A 17,020-nucleotide genomic window follows, 5' to 3' on the forward strand; every position below is an offset into this window, starting at 1 on the left:
GCGGCTGTGTCCTCCGTACTTACTTGACTTCCAGAGGCCCCGGGCACTTCTCCAGAGTCTCACAGAGGCGGGAGAGGCTCAAGGGTTCCAGCTGACATTCCCTGAGGCTGAAAAGGGGCAGCGGGCAGGGCGAGGGGGTCAGGGAGGGCTCAGGGTCCCTGTCCAACCCCAAGGGCTCTCCGCTTCTCCCAACAACTCTCCTCCCCAACCTGCAGGCCGCCAGCCCCTGCAGTGCCAACAGGGCACACTCTCCACCCCTTACAGCCCCCAGTCCCCCCACTCCGACAGAAACAGTCAAGGACCCTGAGCGCCCAGCTGCCCTCGTCCAGTCCCAAGTCCTCCCCACTGCCCCTGCCTACATCCAGGCTATCTTCGTCACTCACCTGGGCCACTTGAACACCCCCTGGGTTCCCCCTCTTGCCTCCCTGCAATCCTCCACCCTGCCGGCGTCTTAGCTTTAACAAATACAAACCTGGCCAGCCTCTCCTGTGCCGAAAACCCTCTGTGGTTCCCCATCATCCTTAGGCTAAGAGCAAAACGCCTTTCCCGTGTCTCCACTCGCCTCCACTCTCCCTGTATAATAAGCTCTAGCCACACAGAAATGCTTCCCCAGAGCCAAGGCTTCACTCCCCTGGGCCTCTGCACGATCTGTCCCGCCTGCCTGGGATCCTGCCCACCCCGTCCCCAGAGAACCCTGTTCAGGCCCCAGCTAATGTGTCTCTCTTCTTAGGTGAGGAAATCAAGCCCCAGAGAGGGGAGGGGCCCAGCCAGGGCCTCACAGCCCCTCATGGCAGAGCTGGGAAGTCTTCAGAGAAAACAATGCAGAATCTTCTCTACAGGGAACGCCGGAGCCAGCAGCCCCGTCACCAGCCCTCACACTTCTTCCCCCTTCTCTCAAACTCTCTTTCCCCTGTCTCCCAACCCCCAGGCTCTCCACTCCCTCACCCCTTACCCCATTGTGGTTACCCCTAAACAAGAAGTGGGTAAGATGGTACCAGAAGCTCCTGGAGATGCGGCGCTGACCGAACCCCGAGAACTGGGCTCCAGCTTGGAACTCTGGCAACGATCCAGCAGGCAACAGATCCCTAGGAGTGGGGAAATCACTTTGAAAGGAAAGTTCAAAGCATCCACATTGGAAGGCTAGACTCATTAGTCGGGGCTGGAAGGGGCCCTCGGGACAGTCAAGCCCCTCCCTGTACGGATGGGGCAACTGACGCCCAGGGAAGGGAAGCCAGAGTGAGGATGCCAGCAGCTTATACCTGTCCAGGTGGGCAGCACCTGAGCAGGTCGAGGGGAGCTAGGACAGAGCCCCCTCCTCTTTCTGACCACTGCTGTAGGTATCATCCACCTATCTGTGCCTCCATTCTTTTGGCTTCAAGAACCCAGAGAGTTCCCAGAAATGGAGACCCTAGCTCGGCAAGCAATACCACCCCGGCTTCAGGCAGCCCACCTGCTACAGCAGTGTTTTTCTCTAACACATTAGCTGGAAATGCACTCTGCCCAGCTGGCCCCGCTTCAGGAGCCCTGTGCTTTTGCCCAGGTGAAACCAGGGTGCCGGGCTCCACTAGGGGGCAGCCGGGAACACCTGCGGAGAACTAGTTTACCGCAGAGATGTGGAAACTTTTTCAGAGCACCAACGGTTCTTGGCTTCTCTAATGTGATACTCAGAGTGTGAAAGGGCAGGGATTCATATGAAGTCAGGACGCTGCAAAGTGCTGCAAAGGTCCTCAGTGGCAGAAACACAGCGGCTCCCCTCTACCCTCCCACACAACCGCTCTCCTAACACCTGCTCTGCTGCAGCATCACCCGTCAGCCCCTCCCTCCCATGTGCCCTCCTTCTTAGAAAAGATTGAAAGCAGCTGATTACTGCAAATTTACATGGGGGAGGGGTTACAGAAGTGATTAATTCCAGCCTGCCAGACCTGGGCTAACAGTCAGCATGGGTCTGGGGGTTGGGGGCACCTATAAGAAATGGGGACCAGAGACAGAGAGGGGAGGCCCCCCAACCTCAGAGCTTTCCCTCCTTACCTGTCTCTTCCATCACCCCTCAGGATGACGCGTTGGCTCTCAGAGCTGCAGGCAGAGAGGAGGTGGCAGCCTGAGAAAGGGCCAAGGGGCCCCTTCCCAGGCAGCAGCAAGAGACCAGAGAGGCTGGGTCCAGCAAGACCTGGATGGTGGCCTGTTTTCTCAGCAAATAGGACAATAAATATACATACAAAGCACACCACCGATATGATTTCCTTTGATTCTCACAATAAAATTGTGAGGTAAGGAAGTGGTTTTTTTTTTAACATCTTTATTGGAGTATAATTGCTTTACAATGGTGTGTTAGTTTCTGCTGTATAACAAAGTGAATCAGCTATATGTATACATATATCCCCATATCCCCTCCCTCTTGAACCTTCCTCCCACCCTCCCTACCCCACCCCTCTAGGTGGACACAAAGCGCCGAGCTGATCTCCCTGTGCTACATGGCTGCTTCCCACTAGCTATTTTACATTTGGTAGTGTGTATATGTCCATGCCACTCTCGCTTCGTCCCAGCTTACCCTTCCCGGGCCCTGTGTCCTCAAGTCCAATTCTCTACATCTGCGTCTTTATTCCTGTCCTGCCCCTAGGTACTTCAGAACCTTTTTTTTTTTTTTTTAAGATTCCATATATATATATATATGTTAGCATACGGTATTTTTCTCTTTCTGACTTACTTCACTCTGTATGACAGTCTCTAGGTCCATCCACCTCATTACAAATAACTGAATTTCGTTTCTTTTTATGGCTGAGTAATATTCCATTGTATATATGTGCCACATCTTCTTTATCCATTCACCTGTTGATGGACACTTAGGTTGCTTCCATGTCCTGGCTATTGTAAATAGAGCTGCAATGAACCTTGTGGTACATGACTCTTTTTGAATTATGGTTTCTCAGGGTATATGCCCAGTAGTGGGATTGCTGGGTTGTATGGTAGTTCTATTTGTAGTTTTTTAAGGAACCTCCATACTGTTCTCCATAGTGGCTGTATCAATTTACATTCCCACCAACAGTGCAAGAGGGTACCCTCTTCTCCACACCCTCTCCAGCACTTATTGTTTGTAGATTTTTTGATGATGGCCATTCTGACTGGTGTGAGGTGATACCTCATTGTAGTTTTGATTTGCATTTCTCTAATGATTAGTGATGTTGAACATCCTTTCACGCGTTTGTTGGCAATCTGTATATCTTCTTTGGAGAAATGTCTATTTAGGTCTTCTGCCCATTTTTGGATTGGGTTGTTTGGTTTTTTGATATTGAGCTGCATGAGCTGCTTATAAATTTTGGAGATAAATCCTTTGTCAGTTGCTTTGTTTGCAAATATTTTCTCCCATTCTGATCTGAGGGTTGTCTTTCCATCTTGTTTATGGTTTTAAGGAAGTATTCTTACCCCTGCTTCACAGATCAGGAAACTGAGCTATCAAGAGATGCAGTGACGTGCTCAAAGCGGCACAGCAGGTAGGTGGTGAGCCTGTGTTTGAACGTGGTCTGTCGGCTACCGTAACACCCGTTCTTGGAAGCAGGGAGGGGAGGACTAGGTGGACTTCACCTGAAACCATGGCTGATCTGCTTTGCCTTGGCCAGGGCCGCTTGGCTAGCTGCCTTCCCTTCTACACTCTCATCAGCTCCAGAGACCCCACAATTCAGGCGGGTCCCTAAGAACTCAAGCTCCCACCAGGGAGCTCCCAGTTTCCTTAAAAGTCTCCCAGGGCAATCCAGAGAGTAACTACAGAAGAGTCGATGGATTGTGCCCCACGGTGAATCTGGAGAAATTTGAGTGTCCCTGGAGCTATATTTCACTCATTCATCTATTCATTCATTTCACAGACACTCATTGAATGTTCACTGGACCTGGTATCATACCAGGGCCCTGAGGATGCTATATCGTGAATGGGACAGATGAGGGGCAGAGTGGGGTCCCAGGGACACTCTCACCTGAAGTCCAAGTGCAAAAGCCACGGCAGAGTAGAGAAGCACTGGGTCAAACAGAACACAGCATCCAGGGACAGATCGTTCTCACTGAGGCTGGAGAATCAGAGGGATCATGCTGACAGAAGTCACTCAGGACTCAAAAACACCCTTTTTGGGGTCAGAGCACAGGGCAGGGGAGGGCTGTCCCTCCCTGTTCCAGACAATGGAACACACTGAACCCCGGATGGTCAGAGCACCTCTGCCAACTCCCCATTGCAAAGATGGGGAAACTGAGGTCCAGAGAGCAGCAAGGTCTTGCCCAAGATTATGAGACATGTTGGTGACAGAGCTGAGATTGGAACTCCAATTTGCATAAAATTTGCCTGCAATGGCAGCAAGGCCTTCCCAACCCCCCCTGCCCCCCCCCGCCCCCTGCAGGCCCCGAACAGGAACAGAAGCAACCTCCTCTGGTCCCAGCTTCCCAACGAAAGGTGGCCTGAGCAGGCAGTGCCCACAGGCCACAGCACTGGTTACAGCGAAAACCATAGCCACTGCCTCCAGAGTTTATGTGTTAACTGACTGGGAACCAGGGGCTCAGAGAAGGTGATGTAATTTGTCCAGGGACACTGAGAACCTGGGGTCTGTGACCAGGCTCCTGCGGCCAGGAAGCCTCTCCCTTGGGCCTAGAAGAGCCAGGGAGGAGGGGGGGGGCATGTGAGCTAGGAGCACAGGGAGCTTTAAGGGCCTAGAAACTCTGGCTGGCTGCAGGCTAAGTCTGGGGGTTCACGGCCTCCTTCCAGGGCCTCCCTCCCATAGTGCACATCTCCCCCATCTCTGCCAGGTGCTCAGGGCTCTCAAATCTTCCCGGGCACCCTTCCTGGGTATCTCCTCTAGTCCAAAGCCTCCCTGCCTACCTGGCCAGGGCCCCCCAATCAAACGGCCCTCCTCCCCACCCCCCACCCCCCACCCCCACCCCACCCCCCACCCCCCACCCCTCCGCCCCCCACCCCCCACCCCTCCGCCCCCCACCCCCACCCTCCGCCCCCCACCCCCACCCCCCCACCCCCCACCCCCACCCCCCGACCCCCCACCCCCACCCCCACCCCTCCACCCCCCACCCCCACCCCCCCACCCCTCCACCCCCCACCCCCACCCCCCCACCCCCACCCCTCCACCCCCCACCCCCACCCCCCCACCCCTCCACCCCCCACCCCTCCACCCCCCACCCCCACCCCCCCACCCCCCCACCCCCCACCCCCCCACCCCCCACCCCCGCCCCAGGGCCAGAATGGCTGCCAGCTGTTATATTAATCAGGTAATACTTCCCAGCCCTGCCTGCCTGGGCCTCCCAGAGAGCCTGTGCAGAGACAGGGAGACAAGCTTGAGAAACGAAGGCTTAACTCAGCAGCTGGATCGCTGAGTCACAGAGACCAGTGTCTATTTTAGTGAGAAACGCAGTAGTAACTACCCTGTCCTGGGCACTGGCCACGTGTCAGGGACTGGCCCCGGTGGCTGACATGCATTGTCTGATGTAACCTTTATGATAACCTGAGGAGGGAGTGAGATGGGACACAGAATATCCCCCCACCCCGTCATCTCCTTCCCCCCCTCCCACACACATGCTCTCATCCAGAGATCAAACGTCAGAGGCTTTGCCCAGAGGGCTACTCACTTCAAGGACTGCAGAGCGCCCAGGCCTGGAAGCAGCTGAGCCAGCAGGGCTGCACCTTTGTCCCCGAGAGCATTTCCTGATAAGCTGGGAGGGGCACGCGGAGAGGACAGGTCAGCAGAGGGCGGGGGTGGAGACAGCAGGAGCTCGCCTCTCCACCCCAGTCACTCAGCTTCTCCCGAAACTGGGATACGGTCCTGGGCTGCCAGGCCGGATCTCAGCACATGGCACTGGATCAGCTGGGGTCTCCCAGCATGTGGATGTGGGATCTTAGTTCCCCAATCAGGGATTCAACCCGCGCCCCCTGCATTGGAAGCATGGAGGCTTAACCACTGGACCTCCAGGGAAGTCCCTCCTCTCGGGTTCTCATCCTCAGGTTTGTGACCCCTGAGGGGTTAGGCTTGGGCTTCAGAGAGTGTCAAATATGGGGGAACCTGTATTTTAGGGGGAAGAGCACAACTTTCACCAGGTTCTCTAAGGGGTTCCTGATTGCAGCGGGGAAAGAATAGATGACCCTAAATCTTAAAACACAGAACAAAACACAACACACTAACACCTACCCACTAATGGGCCCCACCACCCCGCCCTCCAGCAACCACTCACTCGAGGTGACAGAGGCAGCAACTTCCTCCCAGTGCTTTGCAGAGGTGCTCTAGGTGCTGGGCTTGCAAGGCGCAGTGTGTCAGCCTAGGGAGGGTAGGACCACAACCCTGCAGCGCCTGCCCAGCTCAACAGAGGCGAGCGGGGCTCCCCACCCCCAGATAACACAGGCAGAGAGGCTTGTGGAAAGGGGACTGGGATGCATCGGGCACCCGGACAGGCAAAGAGGGACCGACACACAGCACACGTGAGGTGTCACATGGGCAGAGAAGAGCCAGAGAGAGTCAGAGACACAGAGAGAGGCAGACCAAGATGGAGAGACACCGAGATAAGAGAGGGAGGGAAGGAGACAGACACAGAAAGAGACTGAGAGAAACTGAGTGCCAGAGGAGAACAGACAGACAGGGAGGGGTATTCAGATGGACAGAATCAGAGAGGAGGCTGGAAGAGTTGTGATGGGAGCCCTGTGGAGGTTGAGCTGAGTCCCCAGGCCTAGGCCCCAGGATCAGGAACGAAGGGGCCGCGTGCTCCCCATTTCCTCCGTCCACAGTTCCCACAACCCCTCAGCTACTGGAGGATGGGGGAGCTAAGGGGGGTGGGAACCGTGGGCAGGGAAGGTGACTGGGGGTCTGCCGTGTGAGCCCCTTCTGGGGTGGGCTGGGCGGGGGAGATGGGAGGCAGGAAAACCAGGACATGACAGCAGGTTGTGTCCTCCAGGGGGCACCTGGCACTGGGGACCCGGGACAGGCTCTGTGCCCAGGAAGGGGGGAGGCGGGAACCATGCTCGGGGCCCGCAGGCCATCACGGTACCTGATCCTTGGGGCGCACGGAAGCGGATCAGAGGGCATCTGGAACGTAAGGCTGCCAGGAAACGCAGCCCTGGAGGGACACACACCAAGGCCATGCTGAGCAGATACCTCAGCCACTGCCTCAGACTCCAGCCTTAGACTCATTTCCCACCATTCAATCCCTATATGAGACCTGGGGACAGTCAGACCTTGGTTCCAATTGGGCTTCTCGGCTTCCTGGCTGTGTGACCTGGGACAAATCACTTAGCCTGGTACTGGGAGAACATAGGTGAATTGTCTTAGTTTCCTGCTTAGTGCATAGTAAGTGCTCAGTTAACCTTGGCTCTTAGGATCATTAATCTCATCACCAGCAGTGCCTTCAAAAATGTCAGCCTCAGCTGCAAGCAAGCCTTCTAAAGCTCAGACCCTACAGAAGAGATCGTAGGTGCACACTGAGGAGCAAAGGGCTGAGCCTCTGCTCAGGTGCTGGCCTGGGGCAATCCAGGAAGGCACCCTGGTGGAGGCAAACACCCTCTAAAGGGTCCTTGTGCCAAAGGGAGCCAGAAGTTCTGACCAGAATCAGAGCTACACGCCAGGCTATCCTCTGGGTTTAGGCTGAAGGGCCTCCGTCTCCCACGCGTAGCTCTCTGGCTACCCCACCCCTGCCCCAGCCTGCTGTCTGCATCTGGCATCCCAGGGCTCTCTTCAGGTACCACTTGGGAAATGGGGAGGCAGTTTGTCCTTTGAGCCTCCCCTTAGGGCTTCATCCCCAGCCAAGCCTGCTGGCTTCTTGTGCCTTTGTGAATTTGTCAAGGTCCCCCCGGCTGTTGAGTTACACTGTCCAGCGGTGGCGGTCAAGGAGGGGACGGTCCTGGCCCTACCTTTTCTGGATCACCTCCTGCTCCTCCGGCTCTGGGGCAAACTTGAGGACCACAGTTTTGTGCAGCAGGCTGCAGACAGGAGGGGAGGGAGGAGGCAGCTGCTGGGGGGCCCAGCTGCTGCTACGTCTTATTTCTAGCCTGGCCTCCAGGGACCTCTAAAGTGTTTGCACAGTCACATGATTTCTTCATTATAAATTCCTAGAAGTGAATGGAGTGTCATTTGGAATGCCCTAGGGACCGTTACTGAATCATTATATACAGTGAACCAAGGGCCCTAGTACCACCGCGTGGGTGAATCTGGTCTCTCTTTCCTCCTTTAAGGGGTGTTTAAAGCAGGAGATCCCCTATGGGTGGGGACTGTGTTGACATTAATTAGCATCTGTCCTCAGCTGCCCAGACTGAATGCGGAGACTTACAGAAATAAGGTTGGGCCCTGTCTGAGGTCGGGTTCCCTTAGAAGCAGAGTCACTTGGTCACTGTGTACATGATGTACTGAGGGTCTGATCTCAGGGACCGAGGGAAGCAGAACAGGGCAGGTCCTCAGCCTGATCCCACAGGAAGCATGAATGCAACACAGAAGAGCCAAATCTGACTACCTGTTGGATCTGTTTCTTTTACTTTAACCTTTGTTTCTCGTTGCTTTTGTTCACTAAAAGGATACTGTCTGTACATAGTGGCCTGCCTTGGAGAACCCTGCCCCTCTGCCTGAATGTTAAACCAAAGTGCCTTTGTTCAGGGAAGCATCCTGACCCCGCCCACCTGTGGCTGGCTGCAAGAAAGAAGAAATTAACACACCCCCTCCCCAAGGCTGGCCATTCCAGGGGATATTTGCAAAACTTATGGCCCTTTTACTTCCTCATCTCCTCCCCCTCTCTGTGCTATAAAAGAAACTGGCATCCAAACCCCAATAAGATGGTTTCTCAGAGACACTAGTCTGCCATCTTCTCCGTCTGCCTCAACATCTTGTCTCTGATTCATTGGCCTGTCGAGCGGCGAGCAGAGTGAGCTTGGACTTGGTAACGTCAATAGCACTAAAAGTTTGTCTCACCGGACGTAAGGGGGCCGGAGGGTTACACCTCTGCCTCTGTCACTGGCCACTCCTGGCTGGGAGGATAAGGGGGTGTGTAACCTCCCAGGCATCACTGGCTCTTAGCGGCCCAGGGCATTTCTCTGGAGGAGGTATAAGCTGTGCTCAGCCAACACCCACAGCAGCTGGGAACGGGGTACCCAGCTGTAAAGGGGGTCTGGGCGGGGCACTAGCATCTTCTACAGGTCTCAAAGGCCTGGGGCCAGAAAGAATTCCAAGGACTTAGAGAGAACGACAGGAGAGCCTAAGAGCTCCACGCTAGAGGTGAGAGTGGGTGATGGTGGTCCACTGGGAGTCCCTACCTGACGTGTAACTCTGCCAGGGTCCGGCACATGCTCACTGCACTCAGCACACGGCACACCCCGGCCAGAGAAAGCCCATTGCTGCTGAGGCTGCGGAGAGGAGGAGGGAGACGGCCATTAGCAGGCGGCTGGAGTCCCCAGCGCCACACAGCTCCAGCCGCCTCCTCCTGGCTCAGCAGCTGGCTGGCTGTCACTCGTGGAACGTCCTGGGTCTTTAACCAGGGCGTCTTAAAGGGTGAGCCATGAAGCATATGACCTCTTGCCCCACACAGAGAATGAGGTCCTCCAGCTGGAGCAGTAAGAGCTGACTCACTGTTTTTGCTTCTCTGATCCTCAGTTTTCTGGTCTGAAAAAAACTCACCATTTTAATCCCATTTTACCAATGGGGAACCTGAGGCCAAGAGATAGGAAGTTACCTCCCCAGGGTCACAAAGCTACTGAGTGACAGAGCCAGGGCCTAAATGCAAAGCCAAGACTCCAAACCACTGATACCCTAACCTCAACACTCCCCCACTCCCACTCCCACTTGACGCTAAGACCCCAACATATCCCCCCCACCCAATAGCACCCCTAGCCCACACCGTGCAACACCACAGCACACCCAATAGCCTACTACCCTTTCTTCTCATTCCACCACCACAACGACCCACCCCTTCATCCCAAAACCATATCCCACTCCAACAGCCCAGCACCCATCCACCCAATACCCTAGCGCTGCCCCAGTGCAACTCCGCATCCCACCCCACCCCGGGGCCGTTGTCAGGACAAACTGGAATACAAGCTACTGATGTACGGTGAACACGTTCTACATGTTCAAGGGATTTTAATAACCGGAACAGAGTAGCTCATGCCAGAGGCATGCAAGGCATGGTTGAACCACTCCGCCTGCGCTGGAGCTGGGAGAGAAAGCAGAGCTGGCCGGTGAAGCAGCACTGTTTCTGGTGACTGTGGGCACGGGGACCAGGGGTGGCGGGGACCAGCTGGGGCTCTCCTGGGCCCCCCCTGGTAGTCGACAGTGGGGTGGGCGACTCACTCCAGCTTCCTGGCGATGTGCAGCTGGGGTGCAGCCTCCGCCATCAGTTGACAGCCTTCATCTTCCAGCTGGTTCCCTGAGAGACTGAGACAGAGGGGTCTGATGTCCTGTGCTGCCCCTCCACCCTCAGCGTTCACACAGTCAAAGCATCCCTCCAACAAATGAGACTCAATTATAATGAACGTTGAAAGATTGTGTACCACATGCCTGGCACTGTCCTAGATGCTCTTACAATTATTGGATATTTAATCGTCATAACAACCGTGTGAAGTAGGCACTATTATTTTCCTCATTTTACTGATGAGTTAACCGATGGTTAAAACACTTGCTCAACGTTGGGCCTGGGATTTGAACTCCGGCAGCCTGACTTCAAGGCCCCATCCTCAACTGTTTCTTTATGCTGCAACCTACATAATTACTTCTTGTGGTGAGCTCCACACTTTTCGGGGAATCTGATCTAGTCTGGGGACCAGGAAAGGCTTGCCTGATGTTTGAGCTACTTGCTAGAAAAACTAGGAGTTCAATAGGTAAGGGGTGGGAGAGAGATGGGGGAAGGGTGTTCCTGGCAGTAGGAACAGCACAGTCAAAGATCCCATGACATAGCACATTAGAGGACTTGAAAAAGAGCAGGTATGTCTGCATTAAAGATGGAGTGGGAGGGTGGGGTCAGATGGGGCTTGTGGGGTTGGGGGCATGGTTCTGGATCACACAGCATTTTAGGATTTGGGCTTATCCTGAGCACTGGGAAGGGGGCAGGCAGTAAAAGGCAGTTCACTGCCAGGTGGAGGTGGCCAGGATGGAAGCCTAGTGAGGAGGTATCCAAGTGAAAGATGAGAGTGGTCTGGACTAGGGAGGTGGATGAAGAGGATGGAGAAAAGAGAACTTTTTTTTTCTTTTTGCAGCGCTGCACGGCATGCAGGATCTTAGTCCCAGACCATGTGTGGTCTTAGTTCCCTGACCAGGGATCGAACCCATGCCCCCTCCAGTGGAAGCGCAGAGTCTTAACCACTGGACTGCCAGGGAAGTCCACAAGAGAACGGTTTTGAGAACTCTATAGGGGGTAGGTCGACTCAGGATGGACTGGCTATAGGAGGAGGGCAAGGGAGCTGAGAGGTGTCTGGTCTGTGTAACCAGGTGGGTGATGGGCACACCTGCTGGTGAGAAAACTGGGGGAGGGACAGGCTTGGTGCTGGCGAGGTGGGTGGAAGTATGTGAGTTGGGTAAAAACCACCTTCTAATCCTGTCTTGGTTCTCCCAATGGGACAAGGCCAAGGCTCAAGCTTTGGTCACCAAGGCAACCCTCACCCCGTCCACCTTGCCCTAGGGTGGGGCCACTCAAAATACATGATGGCATTTCATCACCCCACCTTCATGCCCATTTGATTTCCTCGGATGACCGTGGCAGGGGTCCCTTCCCGGTGACATGACAGGACCTCCACCAATCCCCAAACCCCACTCTCAAAGGCTCTGCTCAGGAGCTGGACATCATGGGACTTTCTCCAGCCCAAAAAGAGAAGGTCATCTCATGTCACTCTGGGAGGAAGATAGCGTGAGGGGACCCTGAGGGCTGTGGTCTGGAAGACAAGACTACACGTGATGAGGTTTCTGCTTCGCAGATCTCAGTGAGGATGAGGCCAGGAGCCAGACTGTCTGAGCCTGAACCCTGGCCTAGACTCTTCCTAGCCTTCTGACCTTGAGCAAATTTACCCTTCCGTGGCTTAATTTCCTCCACTATAAAATGCACATAGTAACAGTACTTACATCATAGAGATACAAGGATTAAATGAGAGGATGTATATAAAAGCACCTGGGACAGGACGGGTGCTAAATAACGGTAGCTGTTAGGATGATCGGATTCCCCCAAATTCTTAATGAAGCAGCATGCCCTTCCCCACACCGCCCCCCCAAAGCTGAGGCCTTGCCTACGCTGCCCTGCCCTCCCTTTCTGTCTCCTGTCCCAGCGCTCCCCATCATACTCACTCCACTTCGTCCAGGTGTGGACCTTCCCGGAGCTGGGCTAGGAGCACTTCCACATCACGGACCCCGAGCTGACACTTCTGGAGCCTGCGGCGGGAGTAGGGCCGAGAGGCTCAAGGTAAGAAGCTACGCTATGCCTCCTGAAGCTCTGAGTGCGGCTACCAGGAAGGAGCTGCAGCAGCCAGGGGGTTGGCAGACCTGGGTCTAATCTTGGCCTTGTTTTTCAGTAGCTGGGTGACCTGCGATAAGGCACCTAACCTATCTGAGACTCAGTTTTCTCCTCTACCAAATGGGACTAATAATGTGTACTTTGCAGGGTTTTCAAAAGAATCACAATGAGGCAATGGATAGAAAATACTACAGTGCCAAGCACAGAGCAAGGGCCCATTAAATTACAGCTATTATTGTTGTTATGACAAGTGTTCCTTGCTCAGGCAGGGATGGGTTACTCATGTCCTTTCCCCGCTCCACATCTGCTTCTCCCTTTATCCTCCCTGCCCCTGCCGTGCCTCCTCTGGGAAGGGACCCTCCCCCCATATCATATCCCTCCCCTCAAAGCAATGGATCCCATCCCACTGAGGTACCTGAGTGCCAGGCTTCTCCTCTGAGCCTCTTTCCTCTGGTTGGCATTGCCCCATAGGTCTGGGTCTCTGGCAAGAACAAATCCAACACTGGCCTGGGCTCAAGAGTCCAGGGCCTGATGGACCAAACCTCTTCCCTTGGTTTCTAGGAACTGAAGACCCTACAGCATGACCCACAGTGAGTGAATAACAAAGATGGTTGCCTGAAGGTACTAAAGGTGCTACTCAGCAAAGCAGCAGGAAAAAAGGTTTAAGGTCAATTGGGACCTTTATTCAAATTCTGGCTCTGCCGTATATAGCTGTATGGCCTTGGGTAAGTCACTTCACCCATCTGAGCCCCAGTTTTCTCTTTTCTAAAGTGGGATGACAACATCCAACACATAGTGACCGAAGGACTGAATGAGACGATGTATGGTCAAGTGCCCAGCATAGGCAAGCTTAGCAAAGTGCAGGCTTAGTGAAAAGAAGCTGCTGTTGTCTAAGATGCCATAGTCTCCATTTGTAGATGTACCATCTGTGGTTCAGAAGGCCAGGAGCATGGACCGCATGTGGGTGCAGGCTGTGGGAAGCCAAGGCACCACCAAGTGTTCTCTCCAACTGGGCCAGGGGAGGACCGGGGTCTGCAGGGATGCTGGAACATCATGGATTTTCATAGACTTCTAGATCAGTGCTGTCCAAAAGAACTCTCTGCAAGGATGGAAATGTTTTGTATTTGTTCCATCCACTATGGGAGCCACTAGCCAACTGTGGCCATTGAGCACTTGAAATGTGGCTAAAGTGGCTGATGAACTGAAATGATCACTTTATTCAATTTTAATTAATATAAAATTAAATAGCCACATGGGCTAGTAGCTACCGTATTGGGCATCATAGCTCTGTGCAGTCAGAGGGTAAAAAGACATTGGTCCTCCCAGATCCCTGTATGGGTGAGGAAACTGAGGCTCAGAGCAGGGAAAGGACTTGCATGAGGACATACAACTTCATGTGTTTCTGAGTCTCACAGGGAGGGATGTGAGGGAAACACAGAAAGTTCTTTAATGGAAAGGCAACTTCCCTATTTCTGCCCAGTAAGGACTGGCCAAGCTGGAATCCATGCACAGCTGGAACAGCTAGCACTTGAATGGCAACTGGATGCCAGCAGTGCTCTAGGCACTTTAAATGTGTTAATTCATTTAATTCTCAGAACAAGTCTAAGATGTTGGTACCATAATTGCCTTCCTCCTTTTTTAATTGGAAGAGTTTTCCCTGCATAGTATCGCCAGTCTCACCATATCTTCATGTCCTCCCTAAGGGTCTGATTCACTCTGAGACTTCTGATGATGCCCGCTCATCACAGGAGCTGGATGTGGTCCAGAGACACTAGAGGAAGCTAAGACCTTGGCCAACTCTGAGAAGTAAGTCATTTCCCAGGGGAGCAGTAGCAAGAAAAATCCCCGCATTCCAGCTCTTCCTAAACTCTTTTTGCCACTTTTCCCCACAACTACCTAAGCCCAGATTGCTTCTCAGAATGAGCCCAAGCCCACCCCATCCCTAGCTTCTTACCCTTGTAGCTCTGTAGCCGTCTCTGTGGGTGGGGATAGAAGGAAGATGAGGTCCGCCTTCCTGCAGGGTCAGACACTGAGCCGTGAAACCAGTACACCAGCCCTACCTGTGCACCCTGTGCTGCCCCAAACATCCAGAGAAAGCTGATTTTGTAATCGACACAGAAACAGAACTGGCATAAGTGCTCAATATCAGACATGTAAAATTGTGACTATGTCGTTGCTAGACGAACCCTGAGTGTTTTAAAAAGTCAGGAAAACAATTTTTGCTAGAAAAATTACAAAAGTTAGGAATGCTGAGAGTTTCTATAGGAGCCGCAGTGTTGGGATTAAGAGGCATTACACTTCATCTACCCCGCGACCCCAACTGGCTAGTTCAGCACCACGGAGAGCGACACGGGACTCAGGATTCCCTCCGCTCTGCCTATTGTTCCTAGATTTGTTGATTCATTCCCTCAACCACCCATCCATCCGTCTATCCATTTATCTTTCCACTCATTCACTATTTATTGAGTACGAGGTGCCAGGACTGAGCTGGGCTCTGGAGATACTGATGTGAGTAAAACAAGACTCATGCACGCACACGTAGGTCTTGCAGACCAGTGGCCTCCTCCTTTTCCCATCCCCACTTTCTCCTCCCCTTTTCTCAAGACCCTGAAGGCCAGGACCCCATTCCCCCTGCTCACCTGACCTGCAGCATCCTGACGGTGGGGCACGTGACTGCCACATTCGTCAAGGAGAGGAGGGTTGACACGGAGAACTTGCTGAGGCTCAGGCTGCATGATTGTGGCAAAGGTGTCAGGAGTGAATCCCCCATCCCATCCACCCCAGACTCTCTCTGCTCTCCAAGGGAGGAGGGGGAGGTCACTCAGGCAGGGGGGGTGGAAAGACAGCTTACTCAAGCTTCCGGAGCCGCGGCAGGCAAGGCAGTACCTCCACGATGCTCAGCACCTCCCAGTCCTTGAGCTGGTTGTCCCGAAAGCTGTAGGGAGACCGAGGCCCAGTCCCTCAGCCTTGGGGTTGAGAGACTTGGGAGCCCCAGGTGGCAGGCGACAGCCGTGGCCATCTTCATGCAGGAGACACAAGATAGGGGCCTACGAGAAGTTCGTGGTATCCAGCAGGCCCAGCTAGGAGGAAAGGCCCTCTGTATGTGGATCTAAGTGTGCAGGCATGTGTGTGCTGCACACGTGCATGTATGTGTGGCATATACTTAAGTGAGCAGGCAAGTGCAAGTGTGTGTGCACATATGTGCATGAATGTGGACGTATGTGTGTGTTTCATGCCTTTATGTGTACCCACACAGCACCTGCCTTCTCTCAGGGTCACAGAAAGAAGGGAGGGACCCTCAAAACTCAAGCTCCTTCAAGATGTCCCAAAATATTAGCACTTCTCTGGGGTCTCTGGGAGCCTTGTGTTTGGATCCAGTCCCACCCAGTTCTTGGATTGATGCCTCTCCTCTCTGGGTCTCACTGAAAAAGTAGTGGCCAGACCCTAATGGAATATACAGGACCCAGTCCAGGCTCAAGGGGGGCCCTGGGACCTGGACAGTGCATCCTCCCCTCAGCCAGCGAGCCCTCCTGGAGATCACTCACCTGATCTCTTCCAGCTGTGGACAGAGGGGCAGAGCCTGCACCAGGTGGCTGATGCCTTGAGCAGTGATCTTACTTCCTGCTAACCTACAGGGTAAGCAAAGATAGTGGGAAGAATGGGGATGGGAAAGGGGACAGACCAGGAATCTGCCCTGTGCAGGGTTGAGGGGCGGGAGGAGAGTTCCAAGCATCGCCGGCTGAGGATCCATCTCGGTCCCAAGCCCTGACTCACCCCAGCTTCTTCAGGCTCCCCATTGTCGGCAAGCACCTGGAGAGGGCTTCGGCAAAGGCGTCCCCACACTTCCTGCTCTTAAAGCTGCCACGGGAAGAGGCGAAGTGGCAGAAGATCAATGGTGGGCAGGGCTTAGACTTCATCACCCATTCCCTCCTCTGAGAGATGGAATTTAATCCAGTAATGGCAATAGTAGTAGTTGTTGGTGTAATTGTTGTAGTAGTAACAAATACATATTATGGCAGACACTGCTAATCGTCTACCAAAACCCATTCTCCGCTGTAGCTATCACTGGGAACATGGTTTCCCGGCCAGAGTTGGTGTTTCCCAGCCTCCCCTGCAGCTCAGTGTGACCATACGACTCCGACTATGTTGTCACCACTGGAATGTGAATGGAAAGGATGTGCTCTATTTCCAGGACTGAGCTTTAACCCATTGGGCATGTCTAATCCGTGTTCTCTCTTTACTTTCCCCCAAGCCAGAGCACAGATGTGTCTGTGACCCAGCTCTGACCACGCAGATCAAGATGCCCAAGGAGATGATGCTGCAACCACGGAAGGGACCTGGGTCTCTTCATGGCCATGTGGAGCTGAGCCATCCCACTGACCTGGACCACTTACCTCTGAGTCTTCCATAAGAGTGAAAACAAAAACAAAAACCAAAACCACCACATTATTTAATCCACTGTATATGGAGGGGGAGGGATTCTTTGTTATTGCAGCCTAAACTTTTCTCTAGCTACTACACATATCGAGCCTTTACTCTGTGCCAGGAACTGTGCCATGAAGTGTTTTTCATG

The 17,020-nt window shown here is 53.7% G+C and overlaps 1 protein-coding gene across 7 annotated transcripts in view; it reads right to left on the reverse strand.

Annotated features, from left to right (window-relative positions):
* NLRC5 (NLR family CARD domain containing 5) overlaps positions 1-17,020 on the reverse strand; it is a 59,132-nt gene that overhangs the window by 29,768 nt on the left and 12,344 nt on the right. For 4 of the 7 annotated variants that reach the window (XR_007474436.1, XM_033418988.2, XM_033418987.2 and 1 more), the window contains exons 7-23: positions 16,222-16,305; positions 15,993-16,076; positions 15,299-15,382; positions 15,087-15,176; positions 14,402-14,461; positions 12,863-12,928; positions 12,282-12,365; positions 10,302-10,385; positions 9,269-9,358; positions 7,880-7,948; positions 7,021-7,089; positions 6,214-6,297; positions 5,614-5,697; positions 3,966-4,055; positions 2,029-2,073; positions 996-1,085; positions 24-107 (exon numbers count right to left, since the gene is read on the reverse strand). Coding sequence is in view for 6 of the 7 variants with exons in the window: in XM_033418988.2 (XP_033274879.2) it covers positions 24-107; positions 996-1,085; positions 2,029-2,073; positions 3,966-4,055; positions 5,614-5,697; positions 6,214-6,297; positions 7,021-7,089; positions 7,880-7,948; positions 9,269-9,358; positions 10,302-10,385; positions 12,282-12,365; positions 12,863-12,928; positions 14,402-14,461; positions 15,087-15,176; positions 15,299-15,382; positions 15,993-16,076; positions 16,222-16,305 (1,341 nt within the window). In the remaining variant the exon portion in view is untranslated. The remainder of the gene's footprint in view (positions 1-23; positions 108-995; positions 1,086-2,028; positions 2,074-3,965; positions 4,056-5,613; positions 5,698-6,213; positions 6,298-7,020; positions 7,090-7,879; positions 7,949-9,268; positions 9,359-10,301; positions 10,386-12,281; positions 12,366-12,862; positions 12,929-14,401; positions 14,462-15,086; positions 15,177-15,298; positions 15,383-15,992; positions 16,077-16,221; positions 16,306-17,020) is intronic. The other 3 variants (XM_049703792.1, XM_033418990.2, XM_033418989.2) reach the window with 2 other exon arrangements.

The sequence above is a fragment of the Orcinus orca genome, chromosome 20 (assembly GCF_937001465.1).
Source record: "Orcinus orca chromosome 20, mOrcOrc1.1, whole genome shotgun sequence".
NCBI lineage: Eukaryota > Metazoa > Chordata > Mammalia > Artiodactyla > Delphinidae > Orcinus > Orcinus orca.